The 24741-nt window shown below is 40.6% G+C and overlaps 2 protein-coding genes across 5 annotated transcripts in view; one reads left to right on the top strand and one right to left on the bottom strand.

Moving 5' to 3' along the window:
• The window catches only part of LOC307012812 (uncharacterized protein), a 197646-nt gene extending 194975 nt beyond the window's left edge, over window positions 1–2671 (bottom strand). For 2 of the 3 annotated variants that reach the window (XM_079640000.1, XM_079639998.1), the window contains exon 1: window positions 1679–1782. The gene's annotated coding sequence lies outside the window, so the exon portion shown is untranslated. Of the gene's footprint in view, window positions 1–1678; window positions 1783–2661 lie in introns of those variants that run through there. The other variant, XM_079639999.1, reaches the window with a different exon arrangement.
• Window positions 1450–14500, top strand: nes (nestin). 2 transcript variants are annotated; one of them, XM_079694808.1, is made up of 6 exons: window positions 1450–1801; window positions 3921–4268; window positions 4668–4931; window positions 6333–6457; window positions 10624–10691; window positions 11213–14500. In XM_079694808.1, exons 1-6 carry the CDS (start codon window positions 1601–1603, stop codon window positions 13903–13905), a joined length of 3699 nt encoding a protein of 1232 aa, XP_079550934.1. In that variant the 5' UTR covers window positions 1450–1600; the 3' UTR covers window positions 13906–14500. The 2 variants fall into 2 exon arrangements, with proteins under 2 accessions (XP_079550934.1, XP_079550935.1); XM_079694809.1 differs by lacking the exon at window positions 1450–1801 and adding an exon at window positions 3001–3070.
• Window positions 14501–24741: the final 10241 nt, after the last annotated feature.

The following is a 24741-nucleotide window of genomic DNA, read 5'->3' as shown; positions in this document are numbered from 1 at the left end:
GCACAAAGGTCAAGAAAACCCACATTTGAAAGGGAGACAACGGATGACCAAGAAACTAGTGACTTGCTCAATTCATTTGTGAGGGATCTGTGAAGAACATGACAGCAGCTGCACTACTGGATTTTGTATTCCAGCAATTGAGGGTGGAAACGTTTACTACCACTTAAGTTTCAAATAATTGTGTTAATTACTTATTGTAAAGCATTTGAACATTCTTTTGTGCCACATGTTCATTATTAAGTTGATGTATAACTGTATAGTATCTTAATTATTTTAAATATAAGGTGACTAAAAATGGCAACCATATTTCAGTTTTGGCAACCAAAAGCTGATGCCTGGTTGCCAGCCTGGCAACCACTTTTAAAAGTTAGCGTTGAGCCCTGAAAGATTCAAATCAGTCTGGTTGGTTTTAATTTATATAGCAACAGTAAGTGAAGAAATACATGCAAAACACTATATGCAATGCAACAATATATACAACGTTAGAGCAAGCTATTAATACCTTCTGCGGCTTTCATTACATATGTCTTCTGATCCATTCATATTTCGTATTTTAAAGTGAGTTTGTGAGAATTGTAGATGTGTATCAGTGTGATACTGGAAATGGATGTTGCAGTGTTGACAGATTGCCACTAGATGGAGATGGTGGAGTCCTGCTTATCCTCCTCCAGTATCATGAGGACAACTGACGGTACAAGGCCGATACAAAATATCAGATTTCTATATGAGAAAGATATCCCTTTCTTTCTGCAGCCTCAGAATTTGAAACCACTACGACTACCACACATCATACAGACTATGTCTTTATGCAATAACATCAATATATGTAATGTACACTCCTTGAATTCTTTGATATTCTGCTGTGCAATATTCACTGTTATGTCCAAAATAATACATTATATGCAACTTCAACACCTTTATATGTTCACTTAACTTAAAAAATGCTGCCACTTATTTTTAACCATGGATGTGTACGTACTGTATGTATACTTACTTGTCTTTATTTTTCTAATGTCTGCCAGTCTCCCTATAATTAAAATGCTAGCTTGCTCCTTTTATCATTTGCTTTTAATCTGTGTTGTTGCTTTGGCTGTTGATCTGGAAATGTCGCAGCTGCGGGACTAATACAATATTTCTGATAACTACTGCTAATGTGCATATTCTGTAATGTGAGTCGCTGTCTGTCATTTCTGTGATTCCTCTTTTTATCCTGCTTTCTTTAAGTTCCCCTCTTCTACATATCTTGTTATTTCTTGCAGGGGTAAACTGCCAGACATGTTGGATGTCTCAGCTGTTAGAAAAAGTGGCAGCAGTGAAAGAGTTAACCCTGGAAATTACATCATCCCCTTTCTCTGCCCTTTCCCATCTCCTCCATCCCTTCAGTCTCCTCCCTCTCCTCCCCTCCTCTCTCCCCTTCTGTATGAAAGGGAAGCCTCCAACACTTCCAGAGCCTCACTCTCGCAGAAACCACCCCCACACACACACACATACACAAACACACACACACACTGATTGAGGCCTGGACACGGAGATACAGGCGGCTGCCAAATCATAATCAGTGTTTCCCTCTGAGTGAGGCCAAATCTCTCTGTTTTCTAACATGGAGTTGCACAAGTCCTTCCACCTGGGCGACGAGAAACACCAGATGCTGAATCTGAACCGACGCCTGGAGACTTACCTGAGCCGGGTCAAACTCCTGGAGCAGGAAAATGCACTTCTGGAGAAAGAGATCGGGGCGATGAGGTGCAGTAATCGGGGAGTATCTTCACGGAGGAAGGGCCTGGAGGAAGAGATGCTACAGGTAAGATAAGATTCAAGGCTTTTATTTTCATTTCTGCAAAACTACAGTTTAGATATGACAATGAACATCTTAGGTCACAGGCTCCCCCAACAGTGCAACACAATAAAACAGTTAAAACAGTGCAAGTAAACAAAATAAAATATAATATAATAGTGCAAGAATACTCTATATACAAGTAATTGGAATATTGATAAGTTGCAAACAGATGAATGTTATGGATGTTCATTCAAAAGTTCAGGTGTTTAATATTCTCATGGCCTGTGGGATGAAACTGTGTCTGATGTGTAGACCATAGACTGGTTTAGACCTGATAAGATAAGAAGATAAGAAGTACTCTATTGATCCCAATGTTGGACACTTTTGCGTTGCAGCAACATAAAAAGACAAGGCATTTTACATTGGAGAAATTAAAAGACTAGAAATGAACAATTCAAAAATGATCTACCTAATTACAAGTTCGAAAAATAGAAATAAAATAAAAAAGTAAAAAATAATCGATACGGCTTGCGTGGCGATATTGTATCGATACATGGACGCCAAGTATCGATATTTTACTATATAAACGGTAGCATATCCATCCGAAAGATGGTCGAACACTTGACTGATGATTTTCATACACAACGACAAAAAACAACTAATACATTTAAGCTACATCCATATTAGCATTACTTTAGCATAGCCTACCCTTAAACAAGTGAACCTCAAATAGTTAGCTAAGTTAACGACTTAAGACACAAAATACATTTTATATAACAGTTAACACTAACCTTGTGCCTCTTCGGGGTGCTAATACTTAAATGTGGACTTTATGTTTTGATATCGCCGTATTTAAATGTAGATATCTCCGTTAATATATGTACTTTATCTCCGTTCTTGATCCGTCAAGTTTTAGCTTTGAGAATAGCAACTTCCTGTTAATAGCGCAAAGTCACCTTCAACATAAAAGCCTGTCTAAGTAAAACAGGAAGTTAAGCTAAATTACACTTCAGATATGTATACAACTGCAATGAAAGTAACACAAACAATGCCATTCCCTTTTCAGGTTTAACAAACACAAATTGGGTTATTTACATGAACTATTCATATTGCAAATCCAAATGAAAGTTTTGGTCACAATTGCTTTTTCAATCCACTACATGGTGCTGAGCTTTTTCTTGTGCGGTCATGGCCATGGGTAAAGTCAGTGGGCTTGGCAGGAAGTTAAAACAAACAAAGATGGAGTCAGTGGAGAAAGAAATCAGAAATGCACTGGTCGCGTTTAAATCAAAGGTGTGGAATTATTTTGGATTTTTTAACCAGGAAGGGAAGACAGACATGGATATGACGCATGTGATTTGCAATATCGCAATATATATCATATCGCAATACTTAGCATATCGTAGAATCGCAATACTATTGTATCGTGGGGAGCCTGGTGATTCCCTTTGTTTCTGTACTTAAGTACATTTTTCTGGTATCAGTACTTAACTCCACTACTTATTTTTCTGAATACTTTTTACTTTTACTTCTTACATGTTGAACTCAAATACCTGTACTTTCTACTTCTCACATATTGAACTCAAATACCTGTACTCTCTACTTCTTACACGTTGAACACAAATACCTGTACTTTCTACTTCTTAAATGTTGAACCCAAATACCTGTACTTTCTACTTCTCACATGTTGAACCCAAATACCTGTACTTTCTACTTCTCTCATTTTCCAAACAGGCTGGTTCCTTTAGTCTGAATGTGTGTTTGGTGGCGTGATCATTATTATTTAGAGTCATTGCGTGCCTATTGATTTGAACACGATCCGTGTATCCATCATTTCCTGGTCTTCTCTAAAGAAGAGGGACCAATGAAAACGTTGTCATGTTGCCGTTGGTCACCATGGAAACATTCATTAGCTAACAATGACATTATTGTTCTATTAATATAAAGGGAGGTCAGGTACTCTTTAAAACGGCTGCTAGTTATGGGTACTTTTTACTGAAGTACATTTCAAAGCCCTCTTTACTTTTACTTGAGTAAAGAAGTTTAGTCAGTACTTCTACTTTCACCAGAGTATTTTAAAACACGAGTATCTGTACTTCTACTTGAGTAAAGGATGTGTGTATGTTGTCCTCTCTGCCTGTAGGTGAGGCTGGAGGTGGATTCAGCCTGGAGGGAAAGGGTTTTCGCGGAGATGGACGTCTGCAAGGTGGCCGAGGAGCTTCAAAACTTGGATTTTCAGCGGCAGAGGGAGGCTGAGGCCCAGCTGGAGGCCAGGAAGAAGCTGGAGCAGAGCAGGAAGGAGCTGGGGGAGGAGCAGAGGGCTCAGATGTGGCTCCGGGAGAAGGTGAATCAGCTGGAACATGAGATGATGAATCTCATCCAAACCCATCAGGAGGACGTGGGCCACATGGAGGCCGAGATGAGCCGCTCCAGAGCCAACATGACCCCCATGGTGGCTCAGAGAGGAAACCAAACTCTAGACCTCCTTCAGGTGAGACCAGAGGTGGGAAGTAGTGGAGTACAAATACTTCGTTACTGTACTTAAGTACATTTTTCTGGTATCAGTACTTTACTCCACTACTTATGTTTCCGACAACTTTTTACATTTACTTCTCATTTAATTACATTTATTAGAGCACTTTTCCAAATGCTCAAAGCACTTTACATTACTACACATATCAGACATGTAACAGTGAATACAGCAGATTAGGGTGAAGTGTCTTGCCCAAGGACACAAAGTTATGGGCACTTTTTAATTAAGTACATTTCAAAGCCCATACTTCTTTACTTTTCCTTGAGTAAAGAAGTTTAGTCAGTACTTCTATTTTTAAAACATGAGTATCTGTACTTCTACTTGAGTAAAGGATGTGTGTACTTTTTCAATCTCTAGGTGGGACAGGATTTCTCGCAGAGGGCAACCAGAGCCTGGCAGGTGGAGGCGGAGGTTCATCAGACTCAGTTAGATCAGCTGGAGGAGACACTGAACCAGAGCAGGAGCCGCCTATCAGAAGTGACCGAGGAGAAGAAGGAGAGCGAGATGAAGCTCAGAGCTCTGGAGAAGGAGATGGACTCGGCTCGGGACGTCAGGAAGCATCTGGAGAGGAACGCCCAGCAGCAGGGAGACGGATACAGAGAGGAGATCCAGACACTACAGGTGGGAGCATCCTGAAAACATCCTGATCTGTAAACATCTGTCATAAAGCGTGGGCTACGTTCTCTCAATGTGTCTTTGGCTGTACACAAAGCATGAAAACAACGAATGATCAATTCACTAAAGAACACTTGAATGAAACGACTCATTAGTTAAGTAAGAAGGATCAATGTTAATGCATTGTTTGTACATTAAATAATAGTTTCAGGCTTCAAATAGACGTTATATGTATACACTTGTGTCATCATAGAGTAGGTCAATCATTATATAGTACTATGTATGGAGAGCTAAAACACAAGAACTCAAATTTGACTTTTGTTCTTTTTTACTTTTAGAGAAGTTGCGATAAATGTAGGAAAGTGTTGAGTTAAATAATCTTCACATTGGCATCCAGTGTTACTTGTTTAGATGCAATCTCTCTCTCAGGGCTTTTTACATGTCAGAAATAGACACAGTCTGAAATAGAGAAGTGACAGACCACAGGGGAACAGCTGATCATCTGCACACTCACTGAGGTCAGGGAGGAACAATGAAGTCTAAATACCCTAACCGTTAACATGACTGGTCAAGGCTTAAAATTATCTCCCATTAAAAGGTAGTGTGCTCACGGTAAATGCTCACATCCTTTACTTAAGCAAAGTAGAAATGTTACAGTCTAGAAATACTTCATTACAATTATATTCAAAGTCAATTGCAGAGAGAAACTCCCTCTGGAGGAAACACAGGGATTGTAGAGAATCAGAATCAAGGTTATTGCCAGGTACGTTTATACATACAAGGAATTTGCTTTGGTGTCTGGTGGTGCGAACATAAACATACTAAAAAAATTAAAAGTAAGTAAATAAAATAAAATATATATAAGTATAATAAAAAATAAGTATTTTTAAGAAACAATTTAGTATTAAAAAAGGATGCTTTAATTACACCAAAAGATGGGAATGGGAATGGGAAACCCCAAAAGGCTGAAAGGGGCCCTTTAAATCCTTTAAAATATGCCAGACAACAAGTGTCTAAGGAGAATGTGGGAGTTATTCCCTCAGTAAGCTAATTTAAATTCTGATTGAAAAAAACATTGGTATGAAAGGGGCAGGGGGCGGGGCTACATGTTTATAGGCTAGGGTTTGTAAGGATTAGTTCTGGGTCACAGTGAGGTCTGAGGGTGAAGTACCCAAATAAAGAATGTTTGAATACAATGCCTCCTCCTCCTCAGAGAGGTCGTGCTAATACCAGCACAGCAGCACAGATGCATGTACTGTGATGAAAACAAACCATAACACAACAGATTTACTGTCGCTTTCAGCAAACCCAACACAAAAACGGTTTGTTTACCACTTCACTGTGAGAATGCATTCATACCTTTTTTTTAACCGCTTCCTCTTCCTGCTTCCCTTCCTGTTTTGGCAGGAGCATTGGGAGAGCCTGGAGGCGGAGAAAGAGGAGCTGAGCGATCACATCGATCATCTTCTCCTGGAGAACCGAGGCCTGCAGCAGAAGAAGGTGGCTCTGGGCCTGGAGGTGGCGACGTACAGGTACACAAACACTGCTTCAAACACCAAGGAAGTGTTACACATACAGTATGTAGCATTGTCAAGATATGAGCGGTCAAGTATCAAGAATAGAGACCAAGACCAACCAAACACGCCTGAGTTTCAGCTGCAGGGTTAAACAAGAAACAGCGCAGGGCTTTAGAGTAGTGGCCAAACTGTGGTACTACATCTTAAAGGGTCTGTCAGTTGATCGCTCTGGTCCAAAGAAAGAGTCTTCCCCATTGAACAACATCAGGAAAGAGACATCTGAAAAGTATGGGAACATTTTCAATCCAATGCTTACAATTCAGTCTGTCAAATAAATTCCCTAATTCTTTAATTTAAGTAATTATGTCCTATACGTTGTAAAGTGCATTACTTCCCAAATCCAAAGTTATCTAAGAACTGAGACCAAGCGGCTGTAAGGTGGGTTAAAGGAATCACTATAGTGTGCTTGCTATAGAGTGGTGCAGGGATGACGTGTTTGTGTAGGCCGACCCGGAAGTAAGCTGCGCATGGGTTCCATCGACAAAAAAATAATTTACTAATCATATATCTAACGATCAGAAATCTATCGATTATATTTATGATTCGAAAAATATAAAAAATAGGGTAGACATGTGGAGATTATCCGGCTGAACAAAACCTGCATTTATCAAACAGGTTCGTTTTCCACAGATCTTATTTTTTACAATATTCTAAAATCCTATGGAGAAATCCTGTTGCTTTTTTGTCGAGGGAACCAGCAGCTTACTTCTGCACCACTCTATTTGCTACACGGATGCAGAAGATCTGGTAAATGTTAAACTCGGAGGCCAAACTGTGCAATTGAGCAAAACGTCACAGGAACAAACTGGGCCCTTCCAGCATCTATCGGGTGAGAATGAGAGGTGGGTTGATCACATGCTCTGAATTTTCCAAGACAAAAGCTAATTCCCTGAGGAAAGCCGTCACCATGTCTTCCCTCTTGGACATTCAGAATCACAGCTGATCAATACCTGATTATCGATCCTATAGAAAAAGTACGCAGTAGAATGTGCAAAGATGGGACCTATTTGGTTTAGCTTAGGCAACAGACATAATATTGATACATTATAGGGTTGGGATTTTATTTTCTGTTTCAACTAAATAAATGTACATTTTTAAAACATGCTTGCAACGTGTTCACCTTAAATTACACGTTTTTGTTTTATTCACTGTATTGCAGAACTCCCAATGAAAAAAGATGTTAAAAGTTTGCTGTTTCTAATCGTTCAGATATTAACTGTACACAACTCTCAGCTTTGTGCTCTGTTTTCTTTCCCATCGAAGACATTGTGATCGATGGGTGAAAACTAGCTATTATGATATGACTGTCGTTGTGATCATATAAACAAACAAAATGAAACCGTAGATGGAGAATTGACGGAGATATGTTTTCAGCCTTTGTGCAGCTTTCATGATTAACGTGTCTTTCAGGTAGTGTCAGTCACATCGCTGTGAGAAGGAGAAACTGTTGGCGGCCCGCTGGGATTCAAAGCATTAAAGCTTCACTCAGGTGGTCTAAAGATATCACATGTTTGATGTCAGACGTGTTTGGGAGGAAGGATGCATCTCTTCTACTGACGTATTTGAGATGTTTGGTAAAAGCCGCCTCACTCATGTCGTGGGAACTGACTCAGTCCTGAGTCTTCCTACATTGTTTATTTTCATAATGAACACAATGACTTGCTCAAATGATATCACGCTCACATGGAAACACTCAGCTGCAATTTGATTATCCAAGTTGTAGTTCGGAAGAGAACACAGGACATGTTTTCCAAGATAGTCACCATCTCCATTTGTCAGTTTTAATGCAAACATGAAAAATGGGAGGATCTGCAGCTTCTGTTGGTCTTATATCAAAGTTAACTGAACACTTTTACGTTCTCGGACGCATTTGTTGAAAAAAGAAGCATTTTGAAAACATGCATCGGGCTTTAGAGAGTCGGGATGGACTTTTTTGACAATTTTCTGACCTTATGCAGCTTAAACAATTACAACATCTAATAAGCAGACTGATACTTAATCAGGGATGTACCGATCACCTTTTTTGGCTCCCGATCCGATTCCGATCATTTGATTTTGACAATTTGCCGATACCGATTTTTCCCGATCCGATCTTTATGCAATGCATTAAGAGAAAAAAAAGCATTCAAGTTGTCCCTTAAGGTTATTTTTTTATTTAAATTGGATATTCTAACCAACATGGATATAGCTTCTTTTTTTCACAGCAGCATTGGATCAGTTCAGTTGTGCAGCATTGGATCAAAACAAAATAAAGCTTTCAGTACTCGTTAGCTTACTGCTACAATTAGACACTGCGCCCACTCTGTTGCCAGATTTGAGAGAAATAAGCAGGTCTATGAAAACAAGCCCCAAAGAAGCAACACATACATGATGTTGTGTCATTTGAAACCAAAACTAAGGCCTCAGGATGACTTTAAGACTTGAACATGGTCCTTTTTGTTTTGTAACATTGAAAAAAACATTTAAAAAAAAAGTATTTTAAAAAATTTAAAAATCCCGATCCCCGATTTTTTTCTCCCGATTCCGATCTTTTGAAAATCACATGATCGGCTCCGATCCCCGATCACGTGATTGGATCGGGACATCTCTAATACTTAATGATACATATCTTTAACTGCAGTCCTATTGGAAAATTGTCTCCAAGGTATCAGGATACAAACATGTAAACACGAGAATGGGAGTTGCAACCCCTGTCGTCAGCATCTGAGTGTCATTGCAACTATGTCAGCTGTGATTTAGAGGATTAGCTTGACCCATTGTAACGCTACAGTCACCATCTCCATTAGTTATTAGTCCGTTTTAATGCAAAAATGCTGTTTCTAGCTTTTAAAATGGGAGGATATCAAAGTAAACTGAACACTTATACGTTTTTGGACACTTTTGTTGAATAAAAAGAAGCATTTTGAAGACATGCATTGGGCTTTAGAAGATCTGCATGTCGTTTTTTGACTATTATCTGACATGTTGTAGATGAAGCAATTAAGAAAATCTAATAAGCAGACTGATACTTAATGATAAATATCTTTAGCTGCAGCCCTGTTGGAAAATTGTCTCCAAGGTATCAGGATACAAACATGCAAACAAGACAATTAGATGTGCAAGTGAAACCCCTGACATCAGCATCTGAGTATCATTGCAACTATGTCAGCTGTGATTTAGGGGATTAGTTTGACCCGTTGTAACGCTGCTGCTCAGTAACAGGGTAGACAAACATCGATGGGAGACTTTGTCCAATAAGGATCCGTCCACAGCGGGTGCAGCCGTCTGAGCTAAAGGTCACTCATTGAAACAGCAGCCTCTGATGTCTTGGGACGGAGTATCTTATACATTATGTAGCTCTATAGTGGTGTCTCCTTTCTCCTGTTCCCCAGCTCATTCTCTAAATATTGACCCCTCGCTCCTCAGTGAGAAGCTACCGATTTATGAGCGATGGGAGTCTAGGATAACAGGAGAGGAGAGCCTGAGGGGGGAGGAAAAACTAGAGGATACATTTCAACGGGATTCACGGCACATGGAACTGTTGCCGTGCCCAGATTTATCATGTAAATGTATTTTAAAGATTAAAAAAAATGCTACCCATGCAGCTAATTGTATTATGTGTTGGCATGGAGGCTGGTGTGGTCCACATGTTTGAATGGAGACAGAGATATTAGTGCTGCATGGGCTAATCATAATATCTTTGTGTGTGTGTGTGTGTGTGTGTGTGTGTGTGTGTGTGTGTGTGTGTGTGTGTGTGTGTGTGTGTGTGTGTGTGTGTGTGTGTGTGTGTGTGTGTGTGTGTGTGTGTGTGTGTGTGTGTGTGTGTGTGTGTGTGTGTGTGTGTGTGTGTGTGTGTGTGTGTGTGTGTGTGTGTGTGTGTGTGTGTGTGTGTGTGTGTGTGTGTGTGTGTGTGTGTGTGTGTGTGTGCGTGCTGCAGTTGGCTCCTCAATGGCCCTTTCCTTCATTACCATAACAACAGTCCGTTCCTGTTGCTCAAAAGCAACAAAAGTCACCCTGCCCACAAATCGCTCCGTGTGCAGCATCAACTCCAATTAACAAACCCTACATGTATCACATGGTGTGTGTAAAAGATGCAAAGGTTAAAAAAATGTTCTTGATTTTCTTGTTGTTTGTCTCCACAGAGCTTTGCTGGATGCTGAAAGCCTCAGGGGAGATATCTCTTTGTCAAATCATCCGAGAAACATCTCAGGTAATTAAAGTAAACAGCATTAATACATCACTGCATAAAAACCTCTTCTTTATCTGCACTCTCATATGTAAGGGTATAACTAAAAGCTCTCAAAGCAGGAGACATGTTTGATACAGTTGGTAATGTCATTAGTTTGGTGGGAGCTGAGGTAGGCACTTTGGGTCCTGTAATGCAAGACAGTCCCCGAAGGTTATTGAGCCAAATGGCTTTGCTTTCCGGCAACTCAGACATCGGAAGGACAGGACGATCAATATTTCCCCATTAGTGTCCACCCTTCATATGTTTTAATAATGTGGAAGGATGGAGGGTTCTCCACAGTATCTCTGTCATGTTAAGAGTACTTGGGATGGTTTCAAATACAAGTGAAAGCTGTGTGGAGGAATCACATATCTATGATACAGTAGATTTAGCAGAAATGTTGCATAGAAATTAGTTTGAACTAAAGAGACGTCAAAGCAAGTCATTGTTATTACTACAGTAGCTCAGTTCATTGTGTATTCATGAGCTCTTGTCCTCCACAGATGCAGGTTTCAGTCCTCGGGGGGTTACAAAGAATTACCAGAGCCAGATGTCCACTCGCCACAAAACCACTTCCCTTTCATCTGTCCGCGGTATAACAGGAAGAAGACCAACAGCGATCAATTCAACACCAACATGGAGTAGAACACATGTTACCGTTACTGAAGCTCCAAAGACGTCTACAAAATCTGCGTATGAAGACACAAGAAAGTCAACATGGGTCACCCCTTATCCCAAAATACTGCATGATGGAGCCGTTGAGAATTTCAGACCACAAGAGGTTCAAGAGAAAGTCACCTACGCCGAGCCTCTATCACCTCCCAATGAGCAGGAGGCTGAAACAACACCAGTGGACAAGGAAGGGGAGGAGGACTGGAGCAATGCTGGTGTAAAGCCTCGTGAGGAAGGATCAGTTATTGAGCCAGTTGTCAGCTATCAGGTTGAGTCCGCTCTCAGCAAAGAGCCAGCCTTTGATGAGGAGGTTAGTCAGCATCAGTTCACCACTCCTAGTCTCACACCATACCATGTTAAAATGTCCGTAGAGCACGGCGGCTTCTCAGACGACTCGGAAAGGGATGTGACTTCGGAAATACCGCAAAACCAGCGTGCTCCAATGGAAGCGTGGGTGGAGAAAGAGTGGAAAGGCAAGGAAGAAGAACATGTGCTTGAGGAAAGGTCAGATTCTGAAGCAGAGACGGTCATTGAACCGAACTATGATTCAAGGACCGGCAGTCCAAGGTCTGAATGTGAGCCTGAAGAAAACGTGTTCGACATCAGAGAGGAAATCACCCGTAAGGAGGATGCAGTCGAGGTGAGGCAAGACATAGGCGGTTCTCTAGAAAGAAGAAATGAGATGGAGGATAGGTTGTACCCTGACGGAGAAGAGATGGACACATGGGATAGTGTTATAGAAAGGAAGGTTGGTGTGAAGACAGAGGATGGCGTCAACAAGAATGAAGAGAAGCAAAAGCACGCCGAACCAGAGGAAGATATATCAGCCAGAGATCATGAGAAGAGAGAAATGAGGCAGGGTGTTGCCACAGATGTGCAGCAGCAGGACAACAATGTGTCCTCTGCAATGATGGACACGCAAGTGGATGACGAAGGAAAGCATGCTGTGTTAGACCAAGGCGACGAAGAAGAGGATGAAGATGAGGATTCTCAAAACGTCTCCGTGTCATGGCGGACGGAGGTGGAGAGTGACAGCTACGCTCAGGAAAACACTCTTGCCGACACTCGTCCTCTGATTCGATACAAGAGCGACGAGTGTGACGCCAACACTCACGCCTCACTCCTGGAGGAGAGCGAGTCCAGTGAAGGTGAGCAGGAAAAGAAGATCGGAGAGTTGGGATCGTGGAGCGAAGGCAAGTCCAAGAGATTTGGAACCATGGAAGACCTGTGTGAAGAAGTGGAAGGAGAAGCTTTGGACGAGGACTATAATCTGGGATATTCTCACATTGGAGACCGGGATGTCGAGCAGGTGGATGAAGAGGAAAGGATCGGGAAAGCCAGTGAGGGACATTCGGAGGAAGCACCTGAAGAACTGACCAAACCAACGGCACCAACATATGTGGACTACGACGAGGAGCTGGAGACAGACAGACTTGTGGAACAGGAATTGGAAGACCTGGCCACAGACAGCTACAGCGCTCACTTTGCTCAGCAGCAGGTCGGTGAGAATGAGGAGATGCAACATCTGGAAATGCCAGAAAAAGAAGATGCTGGAAAGTCTTTTCGTGCAGAGACTGAAGTGAGAGTAAACCACCAACTTGCATCTCCCACTACCATTATAGATCAAGCCTACGAGAAGTTCAGTGATTGGCCGGTAATGCCTCAAGCTTTGGATGACGAGGAGGTTCAAAATAAAGATCGTGAGGCTCCAGGGGAAAGAGAGGAAGAGGATGAACACAATGCATCCATGGTGACACATGCTGATGTTACAGAAGATTATCCTGAGTTTACTGACTTCATCAGAAGGCCAGACATGGAAGAAGTCAAAAACCCAGACGATCCAAAGTCTGTCTTAGAGGTAATATCAGATCAGGAAGTCTTGCAGGATGTGAAAGAGGTTGAACCGGTGAAATCATCCAATGAATCCCAAGAAAATCGAACTGAGGATGTGGCGGGATCTCAGGAAATCCCACAAGTTCCAGAAACAGCCGAATGGGAAGTCCTTGAGAACGCAAGTGAGGATTCAAGAGCTCAAAGTACAACATGTGAGAATGTGACTGAACAAGCTGAAGGTAATCTGCACGATGACGGAGTTAGGACACATCAAGAGAAGCCTTTAGAGATGTCCCCTGACAGTGCTCCTGATGAAAAAGAAATCTTTGCAATGAAGGACTCATCGGATTTCTTTAGCTCTGGCTTGAAGAATGACTTCTGGTCGTCCTCCTTGGAGACCGGTGCCACCAATCAACCAGATGATGCCCGTAACGAAGCAGCGGAGCAAACCAATCAGAATCTAGGGTTCGCTGACAATATGGTTTGGGGGAGTTCGGAAAATGTGGAAAACTGGATCTCCAGGGTGGATATTGACTCGTCTAAAACCCTGTCCGCGAAGAAAGAGCATGAGCAGATGCATTCGGAGGTGAAGCAGGTGTTGGGTAGAAAAGTCGTTGAGGGGGAAGGGGTCCATTCCGACGAATCTGACGCAGAGGAGGAATCCTGGTCCTCTGAGGGGGAACCGGTTTAGAAAGTAGTCAAAATGTTGAGCTAAACCAATTCTAGACCTTTCCGTGTTAAGTCTGTATCCTGCCTTTAGTTTGAAAACCAAAGTTGTGCCTTGGTGCGCACATCAGCGGCGCTTATGTGCCAATTCTGTCTCTAAAGATACTTGCCACCTTTTCTTACTGACATATTCGACTACCCATGTTTTCTTTTAGCATTATCATTAAAACGTGTTTAGTCTCTTGGTGTGCATGTTACGGAGGAAGGTTTTTGCATGAAGGAACGAACAAAGAATGTCATTTGAAAGTCGAATGCCTCTATTGATTGCTGCTTAATCTGATTGTACGGATTGATGGGAATCAATGAGACCAGAAGGGGAGGTTTTCTGGGAGAGCTGCTATTTCACGGTGTATCAAACCAACAGTTATCTCATTGAACTGGACAACAACTGACTCGTCGTTACGTGTTCAACATCACGAATAGCTTGTTGTAAAAGGTTAAGGTAACACACATTGGCTTGGATAAGCAAAATGTTTTTATTTGACTGTTAGACTTTTTATTTCCATCTATCAAGTTATTATTGCGGTACATTTAACGTCCAAAATAAACAGTAGATTGATGATGACAGGATCTGAGTCTCTTTCTTTGAACGCTTCACATCTTGTGTACAAATATATGAGTTTATTTGTTGACTATTGAACCCTCTATGTGTCTTCTGGAAAGCTGAGTTTTAATTGTTAATCTAAACTGATATGATATTTTTATTGCCAGAGTTTTTATTTCTTATGAACTTCTATTGCAATCGGTTAGCTTTTCTTAAACAAATATAAATGTTGGCAGCTCAGTGAGTTCAAGACCTTTGATATAGATGTATTGCATACGGACAAAGGTAATACTTTATTTTTACTGGGCCGTCATTTCTTAATTATGTCGGATTTGTGTCCAATTGATATGCTAAACTGATTTATAGAAAATAGAGACAACTCATACACATCAATGGATGCTAGCATCACCACAAGTTTCTGGATATAAACAAATGCAAAGGCAAGGATACAAGGAAATATATAGAGAATGAAGTTAAATGTGGTAAATGAATAACAAATGAATATTAACTGGGTGTAAAATGGCCAAGCTTTCAAGAAAAAATACGTAATTTTCTTCGTATTAGGCGTCAAATGTCATTATTTCAATGAAACGTCCTTGAAAATGTGTTCATTTACATCCATAAATTATGCGCCACCAGTACATACATTAAAACATGCAATACCTTTAATACTGATATAAGGAGGAAGCCTTTTTCAGTCACTATGCTGTAGAGAAAATATTCGATTAATTCCAACATAAAAACATGTTGTTGTTAAACTCTAAGAATAGTTACCTCTTTAACAGAATGTCAAGTACTTCTGCTGCCTTCCAGCAACGTGTGTGTGTGTGTGTGTGTGTGTGTGTGTGTGTGTGTGTGTGTGTGTGTGTGTGTGTGTGTGTGTGTGTGTGTGTGTGTGTGTGTGTGTGTGTAAGAACTGGGCAACATCCCAGCTTCACTGACCTCAAAAACAAGCGCTAACAAAGCGTTGCGAGGCACTCAACAAGCAAACAGCCTTCCGATGAGTCGGCCAAGGAAAGCGTCCGAAAGAGGGAACAATGTGTGACCTCAGCTCCTCTCCTCCCCCCTCTTGTCCTTCATCAGTCAGTTTTCCTAACAATGGTGGCCTCCTCGCTGCCCGAATGAGGATTCAGAGAGGAAGGAAACGGCAGGAATGGCATCACGGCAGCTGCTTGGCATCGCTCCTATTCTCTCAACAAACTGTGGATTATACACAGTGGCAGGAAACTAAATGCATTTACTCAAGAACTGTTAAGAAATGATTGTATTTTAACTCAGTATTTTCACTCAATGCTACTTTGTACTTCTACTCCACTAGATTTACAGGAAAATAATACATGTTTACTCCCATAAAAAGGTTTTAGGGTTAACATTTGCATTAACAAGTAAGATACACTTTTACCAGATTTAACGATTGAGTAACTTTTTTCAGGTCAAATTATCCAACGTATTACAAACGTAGTCCTAAACATGTATAACTTTAGTAACACAAAAGTAACATGGTACTTGACAATATGATAATATCATAAAACAATATAGCACATATGGAGGTATATTTTTAGCAGTACTTTTGATACTTAAAGGGTTTAGGGTAATATTTATAATTTTACTCAAGTGGGATTTTAAATGTGGGACTTTACTTTTGTTGGAGTATTTAAAATGTATGTATTGGTAATGTTTCAATCTTTCAACCTTAAAGCATGTTTCAAAAACTAAAAATCATCAAGTCAAAACGTGGTATCAACAATACAAGAGTTATTTTTTTACCATAAATAATCACAGTCTCACGAGCACCTTTTTCTAATTTCATTTTCAGTTAGTTGGCACCATTGCAAACAACATAAAGTTAATTCAAGAAGTTTGGCTTTAACTAATAAGGCGACTTTTACAACAACGGAGAGCATCGAGGCTCCCTGCTGTTTTGAAATATACAACATGTAGTTAGTTAAGAGTCGGTTTGGCACAGATCTAAAAAAAAAAAAAACATTTGGCACAGATTAGTGGTAACTATTTAATCATCTTATAGGTGGGACGTTTCGTTTGATATCCGCTTGAGTCATTTTAATTCTTGGCATGGTGACGCAGTGAAACCCCGTTACTGAGGGTCAAACGAGCCGACAGCAGCGCGCGTTCACCGAGAGCCAAGTTTCACTAACAAGCTCCCAAGAAACCAAGAAACCAGGCATGGATGATACTGAAGTGTTGTTGTTGTTTGATGTGACTTATCGGCACAGTTAGAACATGTTTCTAGCCAAATACAATATGAAACAATTATAGAAGCATGCAGATATATCTGAACATGAGCACCAGTTCGGTTTGGCTTTGAGAAAATCAACAACACTATTTCTGATCCAATCTGTGTGATGCTGGAGGTTATTGTTTATTTCTAACAAACCTCAGCCCCGACACACCCTTCGGTCTTGAAGCAAAAAATGTTTTGCAACCAAAGGCATCCATCACATTGGAATAAAAACAATTTTGAGGCTGCAAATATTGTTTAAAGGGGCCCTATTCTGCTCAGGTGCAGGTTCATATTAGTATTCTATTCAGTGTCTCTACTGACATGTTAGTATCTTAGTATTAGTTTAGTATTAGTTTGCAAAGTAATGTGTAACTAAATATGTCAAATAAATAGTAAATGTTTGTGATCAAAATGTAAAACTTTAAAATAGCAAAACAAAGAAATACCAGGGTTGTTTTAGAGCAGGGGGGTCAAACTCAATTTCATCGCTGGCCACATTAGAATTATTGCACTCAAAGGGCCGGTGGTAACTTTAAGACTATATAAATATACATAGATAGATATATATAATAAATATAAAATAATGTATTATTTTACACAATTTCATCTGCACGTCTGAAAGCAGAAGTCTAGGGAAAATAATTGCAAGTCTCTTCATTGCACATGTCACAAAATGAGATGCATTGTGGGACATGTAGTTTATTGGCAACGTTCTCCTGTAACGTAACATTATAATAAACTTATTATATTCTTTGCAAGCTCTTGTGAGCCACATCAAATGAAGTGGTGGGGCGGATTTGGCCCCCGGGCCTTGAGTTTGACACCCCTATTGTAGAGGAACCGGATAAAGTGTCAGAAATCCTTACATTTTTCAGGGGGTTTTCCGTTAGTTTCTGGCTTGGGAAAGGAGGCTTGGTGAAGGTGAGATGTGGAAAAGTAACCTGAAAGTTGAACTGAATGCTGCAAATGACCATCTTATATGTTATTATGTTCCAGCACTGGGTATCATCACAATCCAGTGGGCCAGCCATGACCACTGATTATTGGGAATGGGGGCGTGTCCATTAGGAGAGTTGAGGTCTTGGTGGAAGTGTGTGTGCTCTGCAAGCCATATGTCATCCTGCCTCCATTGATTTGCTCCTCATGTCATTGATTTAGCCGGACTGTGGAGCAGGTGTCTCCCATTTCAGATTCCTATTATGTCAGAAAAGGCACAAAACCACATATAAGCTGAGAGAGAAAACCACTACTGAGTGACGAGTCTGAAGCCCTGCAGGAGGCCCAACTAATCAAGTGTTGCATTGAGGTTTATCTGCAGTAGGATCAGAAATTAGGATGTGTGCAACGTTTTTTCCAGAAGTAATAAGACTCGATTGAAACATAGTATTTGGTTGGACCATGTAAGGTCAAAATGTGCCCTCCTGAATCCCAAGGCACCTGTAAAGAAGTGCAGGATGCTCTGAAGACAATGGGTGTATTGCACTTTAATGTATCCTTTGTTTAACCAGGTAAAAGTCTGATTCAGATTAAAATCTCTTTTTCAAGAGCAACCTGGCCAAGAGGGCAGCTTGAACAAAGTTACAACAAATGAACACAAACAATACAGGCAGACAGAAAAGACAGCTGCAAAACTGAAATGGCACATTAACCAATCAATATGCAAATAAAAGAAACGGTTATAAAACTTAAAAAACTGGTGCAATTTTAAAACGACTTCAATTAGGGGATAGGGGAGAAGGGGGTAAGTTGAGCCAGTGGGTAAGTTGAACCAACCCCTGTAACCAGGCAACGCCTTATAGTTGTAATCAAGTGACAAGAAATTATGCAAGCTCCACCCATTTCTCATTTCCTCTGAAAGTGAGATACTCATTGTGGTCTGGTAAGTAAACATTTTTACAAAAAAACGTGTTTTGCTTGTCAAAGTAAATTTTCTAGAAGTCAGCTATATCGGCTGTCATGTACCAAAAAAAAAAGTATCCAGGTTTAAACACATATATTGTATATGTTGATGTGTTGGCAGCGTATTAAACCATGTGAATCATTAAGCTAAAGATGACTCTGAATTTTAATGCTAGGCTATTTTTTCTAAAATGGTGGCTATGGGGTGAAGTGAACCATGGGCCTTGGGGTAAGTTGAGCCAGTTCTTCAATGGAGAAATGAATGAAAGTAGGCCAAGTTGATAATAAGAGCTCATTGTAGGCTACATTTAAAGTTGAATTTACCCTGTCTTTGATTGTTAAGATGTATGAAATTGTATCACCATGTGTATGATTACTTTTCCTTTTAACATGTTAAAAAAAATCAATCAATTCAATCGAAATGTATATTAAAAATATTTGAAAAACTAAGCTTGTATTTGGTTTGTTATTTGTTATTTATACTTACCTTTAAGATTTGTTGTAGGTATGCCCAGGTTTGAACAGGTATGCCCAGGTTTGAACCGTGGTTCAATTTACCCCCTGACCTGGATCAACTTACCCCTAACCCGGGGCAAGTTGAGCCACAAGAAGTAATATTTTCACTGCCCTTGATCACATATTAATTATTATCATTGCCATTGATAGGAGACATCCTGAATTATAAGTGTGTGTTTTCATTTTTACTATGTGTCATTTCTCCTTGCTTAGAGGACAGCATAACTAAAAAATGGCTCACCTTCCCCCTCTCTCCCCTATATGAGCAATCACATCGACCAATGGTTTCTTGTTCTCTGTCCTTTAAGATGGACTTGCAGCATATTTAAAAGCTTGTTTTACCTAGTTCTGTTTTCACTTCAGGAACCAGCCTCTGAAGGATATCTTGGGAGCGCAGGCCATGTAGACTTTGTTTTTTACACATTTAAGTGAAAATATAAGAGGTAACCAGCCCAAGGAGAGATTCATACATCAACCCAACCAATGGGAAAGTCTGTGTGCAGACAAAGACGGCCGATTAGCAGCAGCATACAAGGTGCAGTGGTCTACACGATATCCACGTCCAGGAGGCAGAGGTTTGAGAAAGGCAGGGGGAATGTTGCCTCTTTCGTCCATTGCCTTCTTGAACCTCATGGTCTCCTACTCAGCGTTGACCCCTCCTCATTTAAACACCAGGAGTCATCTATCTCATCAATCTGAACAGAGCTTAAGGCATCTGACAGCTTTACAACACGATCAAATGATGCCTATCCTGTCATCAGAACAAATTAAAATAGAGGTTGCACTGCGATGTGCAATCTGCTGCAGACAGCTGCAGGTCTGATCCAGGACGAGAGGAGACACTCGTGACCACAGCATCAAACTGCAATCCTCCATGAGAACAATATTAGCAAAGGTTGTGACCTGGACGTCTGAGGCCACAGTCAGACGGTTTGATAAGAGCTGCCCCGAATCAACATGACTCACCAAGATACCAAGGTGATCTGATCAGGGGATAAAACAGATCTCCATATGTTTGCTTCCAGTTAGACCTTAGGACTTGTTAGTCTTTATCTGGGACTCAACTCAAGCCTTGTTTATCTTTCTTTGGGACTTCACTTGACACTTAATGGTCTTTATTGAGGATTTGAGACTTGTTGGTCTTTATTTGGGACTCGAGTTGAACCAAGTTGGTCATTATTTGGAACTGGACTTAAAACTTATTAGTCTTTATTTGGGACCTGACTAGAGACTTGTCGGTCTTTTTTGTGGAAATTATGACTTGTTGGCTTTTAATTGGGACTTGGTTTGAATGAAGTTGGTCAGTATTTGGGAATTGGCTTGAGACTTGTTGTTTTTTTGAGTTGGTATGTGATGACTTGTTGGTCTTTATTTGGGACTCGAGTTGAACCAAGTTGGTCATTATTTGGAACTGGACTTAAAACTTATTAGTCATTATTTTGGACTTGAGACTGTGTCTTTATTTTGGACTTGACGAGAGACTTGTCGGTATTTTTGGGGGAAATTATGACTTGTTGGCTTTTAATTGGGACTTGGCTTGAATGAAGTTGGTCAGTATTTGGGACTTGAGACCTGTTGTTCTTGAGTTGGTATTTGAAGACTTGCTGGTCATTATTTTGAACTTTACTCGATAATTGTTGGTCTTATTTGGGACATTATGACTTGTTAGTCTTTATTTGGGACTTGTCTAGAGACTTGTCGGTCTTTTTGGGGGAAATTATGACTTGTTGGCTTTTAATTGGGACTTGGCTTGAATGAAGTTGGTCAGTATTTGGGAATTGGCTTGAGACTTGTTGTTTTTTGAGTTGGTATGTGAAGACTTGTTGGTCTTTATTTGGGACTCGAGTTGAACCAAGTTGGTCATTATTTGGGACTTGAGACCTGTTGTTCTTGAGTTGGTATTTGACGACTTGTTGGTCATTATTTTGATCTTTACTTGATAATTGTTGGTCTTATCTGGGACATTATGACTTGTTAGTCTTTATTTGGGACTTGACATGAACCAAGTTGGTCATTATTTGGAACTGGACTTAAAACTTATTAGTCATCATTTGGGACTTGAGACTCTTTCTTTATTTTGGACTTGACTCGAGACTTGTCGGTCTTTTCGGGGGAAATTATGACTTGTTGGCTTTTAATTGGGACTTGGCTTGAATGAAGTTGGTCATCGTTTGGGAATTGGCTTGAGAATTGTTGTTTTTTGAGTTGGTATGTGATGACTTGTTGGTCTTTATATGAGACTCCACTTAAGACTTGTTGGTGTTTTTTGGGACATGATGACTTGGTCTTTATTGAGGATTTGAGACCTGTTGTTCTTGAGTTGGTAAATGATGACTTGTTGCTCATTATTTGGGACAAAACAACGTGTTGTTCTTTACTTTGAACTTGACTTTATAATTGTTGGTCTTCTTAATTGGGACATTAAGACTTATTGGTCTTTATTTGGGACTCGACTTGAGACTCGTTGGTCATTATTTGAGACTTGGTGGTCTACAAACACATCGATGAATGGTTTATCCATTGAGCAGATTCAGATACAAGTATACATTGTTTTAGCTCAACATATGACGTAAGAAATATTAAAAGCTAGAGATGTACATTAGAGTTTTCTATTCAGGGTTCTTGCTTTCATCACAGCTGCTTTAGAGCAGGGGTTCCCAATGTGGGGGTCACAACCCCCCGGGGGGTCGCGAGATGATTACAAAATAAAAATGAAAAAAAACAAACAAAGAAATGATAAAAAAATAATTATTAATTTTTTTAATAATTTTTTTTTTTTAATTATTATTAATAATAACGTTTGCATATACATTTTCAGGGGCGGACTAGCCATCTGTATAATTTCCCCGCAACGAGGCTCTGTTTCTCAAACAAATGAACACCCCCCCCCCCGTCGACAGGGGGTTGCCAATCTCTGGCACTGTTATTTTGGGGGTCGCGGGCTGAAAAGTTTGGGAACCCCTGCTTTAGAGAACCGGCCCACGTTCCTCACCAGTTTCAGACAGAACGGCTCTACAAAGGAACATTTGAATTCGACAGAGTGTTCTTGTGGTCTCATTAGAGTGGGAGAGATGGAGACATCACACATGGGAAATGTCTTAGAATAAATAACAATAGAAGACAACACGGACATGTCCAATTCCTCACATCTAAAACACAACAGGGCAAACGTCAAGAGAGGAACAAAAGAGGCCTGAGCAACTAATGCATGATGAATTCAGCTGGACGTCATGTAGGCGAGGTGGTTCCTGTTGGAGTGTGTGTGTGTGTGTGTGTGTGTGTGTGTGTGTGTGTGTGTGTGTGTGTGTGTGTGTGTGTGTGTGTGTGTGTGTGTGTGTGTGTGTGTGTGTGTGTGTGTGTGTGTGTGTGTGTGTGTGTGTGTGTGTGTGCAGCAGATGCCCACAGTAATATGATCAGTGTGTGTAATGCAGTTATAGTGAATCTGCAGGCGGGACACACCCATGTGAGGAAGGCAAAGAGGAAGAGGACGAGGAAGATCAAACCCTCCACAAGCCTGAGAGCATATTCACGAGGCGAGACCCTCAACAAATGTAGAGTTTATTTTAAGCAGGGCTACATTTTAAGAGCTATTCAACCTCCATAACATTTCTTCAGACTTATGGAAATACAAACAGGAGTTTATTTTACTGTCAGCAGATTTCGCCTCAATTAGCTAAAAGTTAGCTGTCACAAAGCTACATATTTAAACATGACATTTCAGAAAACTTGCAATATAAAAAATAATTATCTTGATGCCAATAAAGAAGTGGGGAAGTTTCATGGTGATATCAATTAGTTTAAATGTTTACCCAATTCACCTGTAGTGTTATATTGTAAATGGTATTAAACGGGGATTTGTATTATTGCCTGATTTTAAAGCAATTGTGAAATGATACCCTATATTAAAAGCATGTACTCTTTTATACGGTTACTAAATAATAACTTACTTGTACACTTAAACGTCTTATCTCTAAAAAATACAAAAATAAAACTCACTTTTTGTTGACATTTTATGACCAAAATAGGAAATAAAACTATTCAGTAAACACTGAAGAAAGAAACGACATATATAAAAAAGATACCCAGTTCCTTTGGGTGTGTACACACAACACGATGCTCAGCTTTTGAATTGTTGATGATATGATACACTGACACGTACAGTATGTGAGTCATTGTAATTTGAACCCCTGAAATGCTGAAAAGATAAGAACTCCTTGAGATGAAGAGACTGTCCATTTGGACGTCTGTCTGAGCATGTGTGTGTGAGAGAGTGGTTATTAATAGCGTCCTGTTGAGCCAGGAGTGTGTGTGTGTGTGTGTGTGTGTGTGTGTGTGTGTGTGTGTGTGTGTGTGTGTGTGTGTGTGAGGACCAGCTGACGGCGCCAGCTGACGTCCGGCTGCATCCTCTCATCATCCTCTTCTCTACCAGGATCAGATACAGTCAAATTATGTGAAAGTGGAAACGTGGCGATGCTCTTTGGAAAAATGAGACGCATATCAAACACAGACAGTGACTGTAGAGTGAAGTCTGCCAGCCATTACATGATGTTACATTGCGTTGTGTCAAAGGGATAGTTTGGATGTGTGAGGTTCTTATATTTAGTCACTGCATTACTTAGAAGCAGGACGTTTTTGGTGAAGCGTGTATCGAGGCTTGAAGGCTCGTTTTAGGCCAGTGACGTCATCGATGACAAACGAAGCCTCGTTTACTTCGTCCTTACATACTCAATACTGTGGAAAATCCCCACAGGAGCACTTTGGGGTGAAGTGTCTCAGGGACACAACGACATGCTGACAGCAGTGGGGTTTGAACCTGTGACCCCCTGATCCGAACACCAACGCAAAACCCACTGCGCCACACACCTCCACGTTGACCAACAGGAGGGTTCAAATGAAGCCTCATGAGATGAACCCTTTCGCAAACCAATTGGCCGGAAAGCTTCAAAGCTTCATCTCGCCATCACTACCAATTACTACCGTGAGGACACGAGGAAGAGCAGCAGAAACATGGACGACGATCCGGACAGAATGAAGGGAAGACAGAACTAAAAACACAAAAGACTAAAAGACAGAGCAGCAGGTGAACACACTCACACAATCAGGAGGGAGAACACAGGAAGTCAAACCAGACAAAACACAAGGAGGAACCCATCATCATGAACCTTGCAGAAATGATTCCAGGAAGTGCTTCAGATGATTTGTTTGTGTTTGTGTTTGTGTTTGTGTGTGTGTGTGTGTGTGTGTGTGTGTGTGTGTGCGTGTGTGTGTGTGTGTGTGTGTGTTCTCAGTGACCTTCTGATGAGGATGGCTGTCACTGTGAGGATGAGCGCAGTGTGCAGAGTGAAGAGGAACCAGAGGAACAATAGGTCCAGAGGTATTCCTGTGAAACAGATCAATGAACAGAAAGATGGAGAACAGTAAGATAACAACTACATCTCCCAGAATGCTTTTCAACAACAATCACTGAGCTTTCTGACTTACTGTAACTTCCCTGCCATCTTTAAATCAATCCTTTAAGATTCTTTATTTGAACATGTTGTACATGTTCAGTCAAATAAATGTCATTCACTACCACCAACAGCTGAGAATTATGGGTATTG

This window comes from Notothenia rossii, assembly GCF_949606895.1.
Source record: "Notothenia rossii genome assembly, chromosome: 7".
NCBI classification, from domain to species: Eukaryota; Metazoa; Chordata; class Actinopteri; order Perciformes; family Nototheniidae; genus Notothenia; species Notothenia rossii.
Note: the sequence above shows the minus strand (reverse complement) of the source record. Positions and strands in the feature narration are given on the sequence as shown.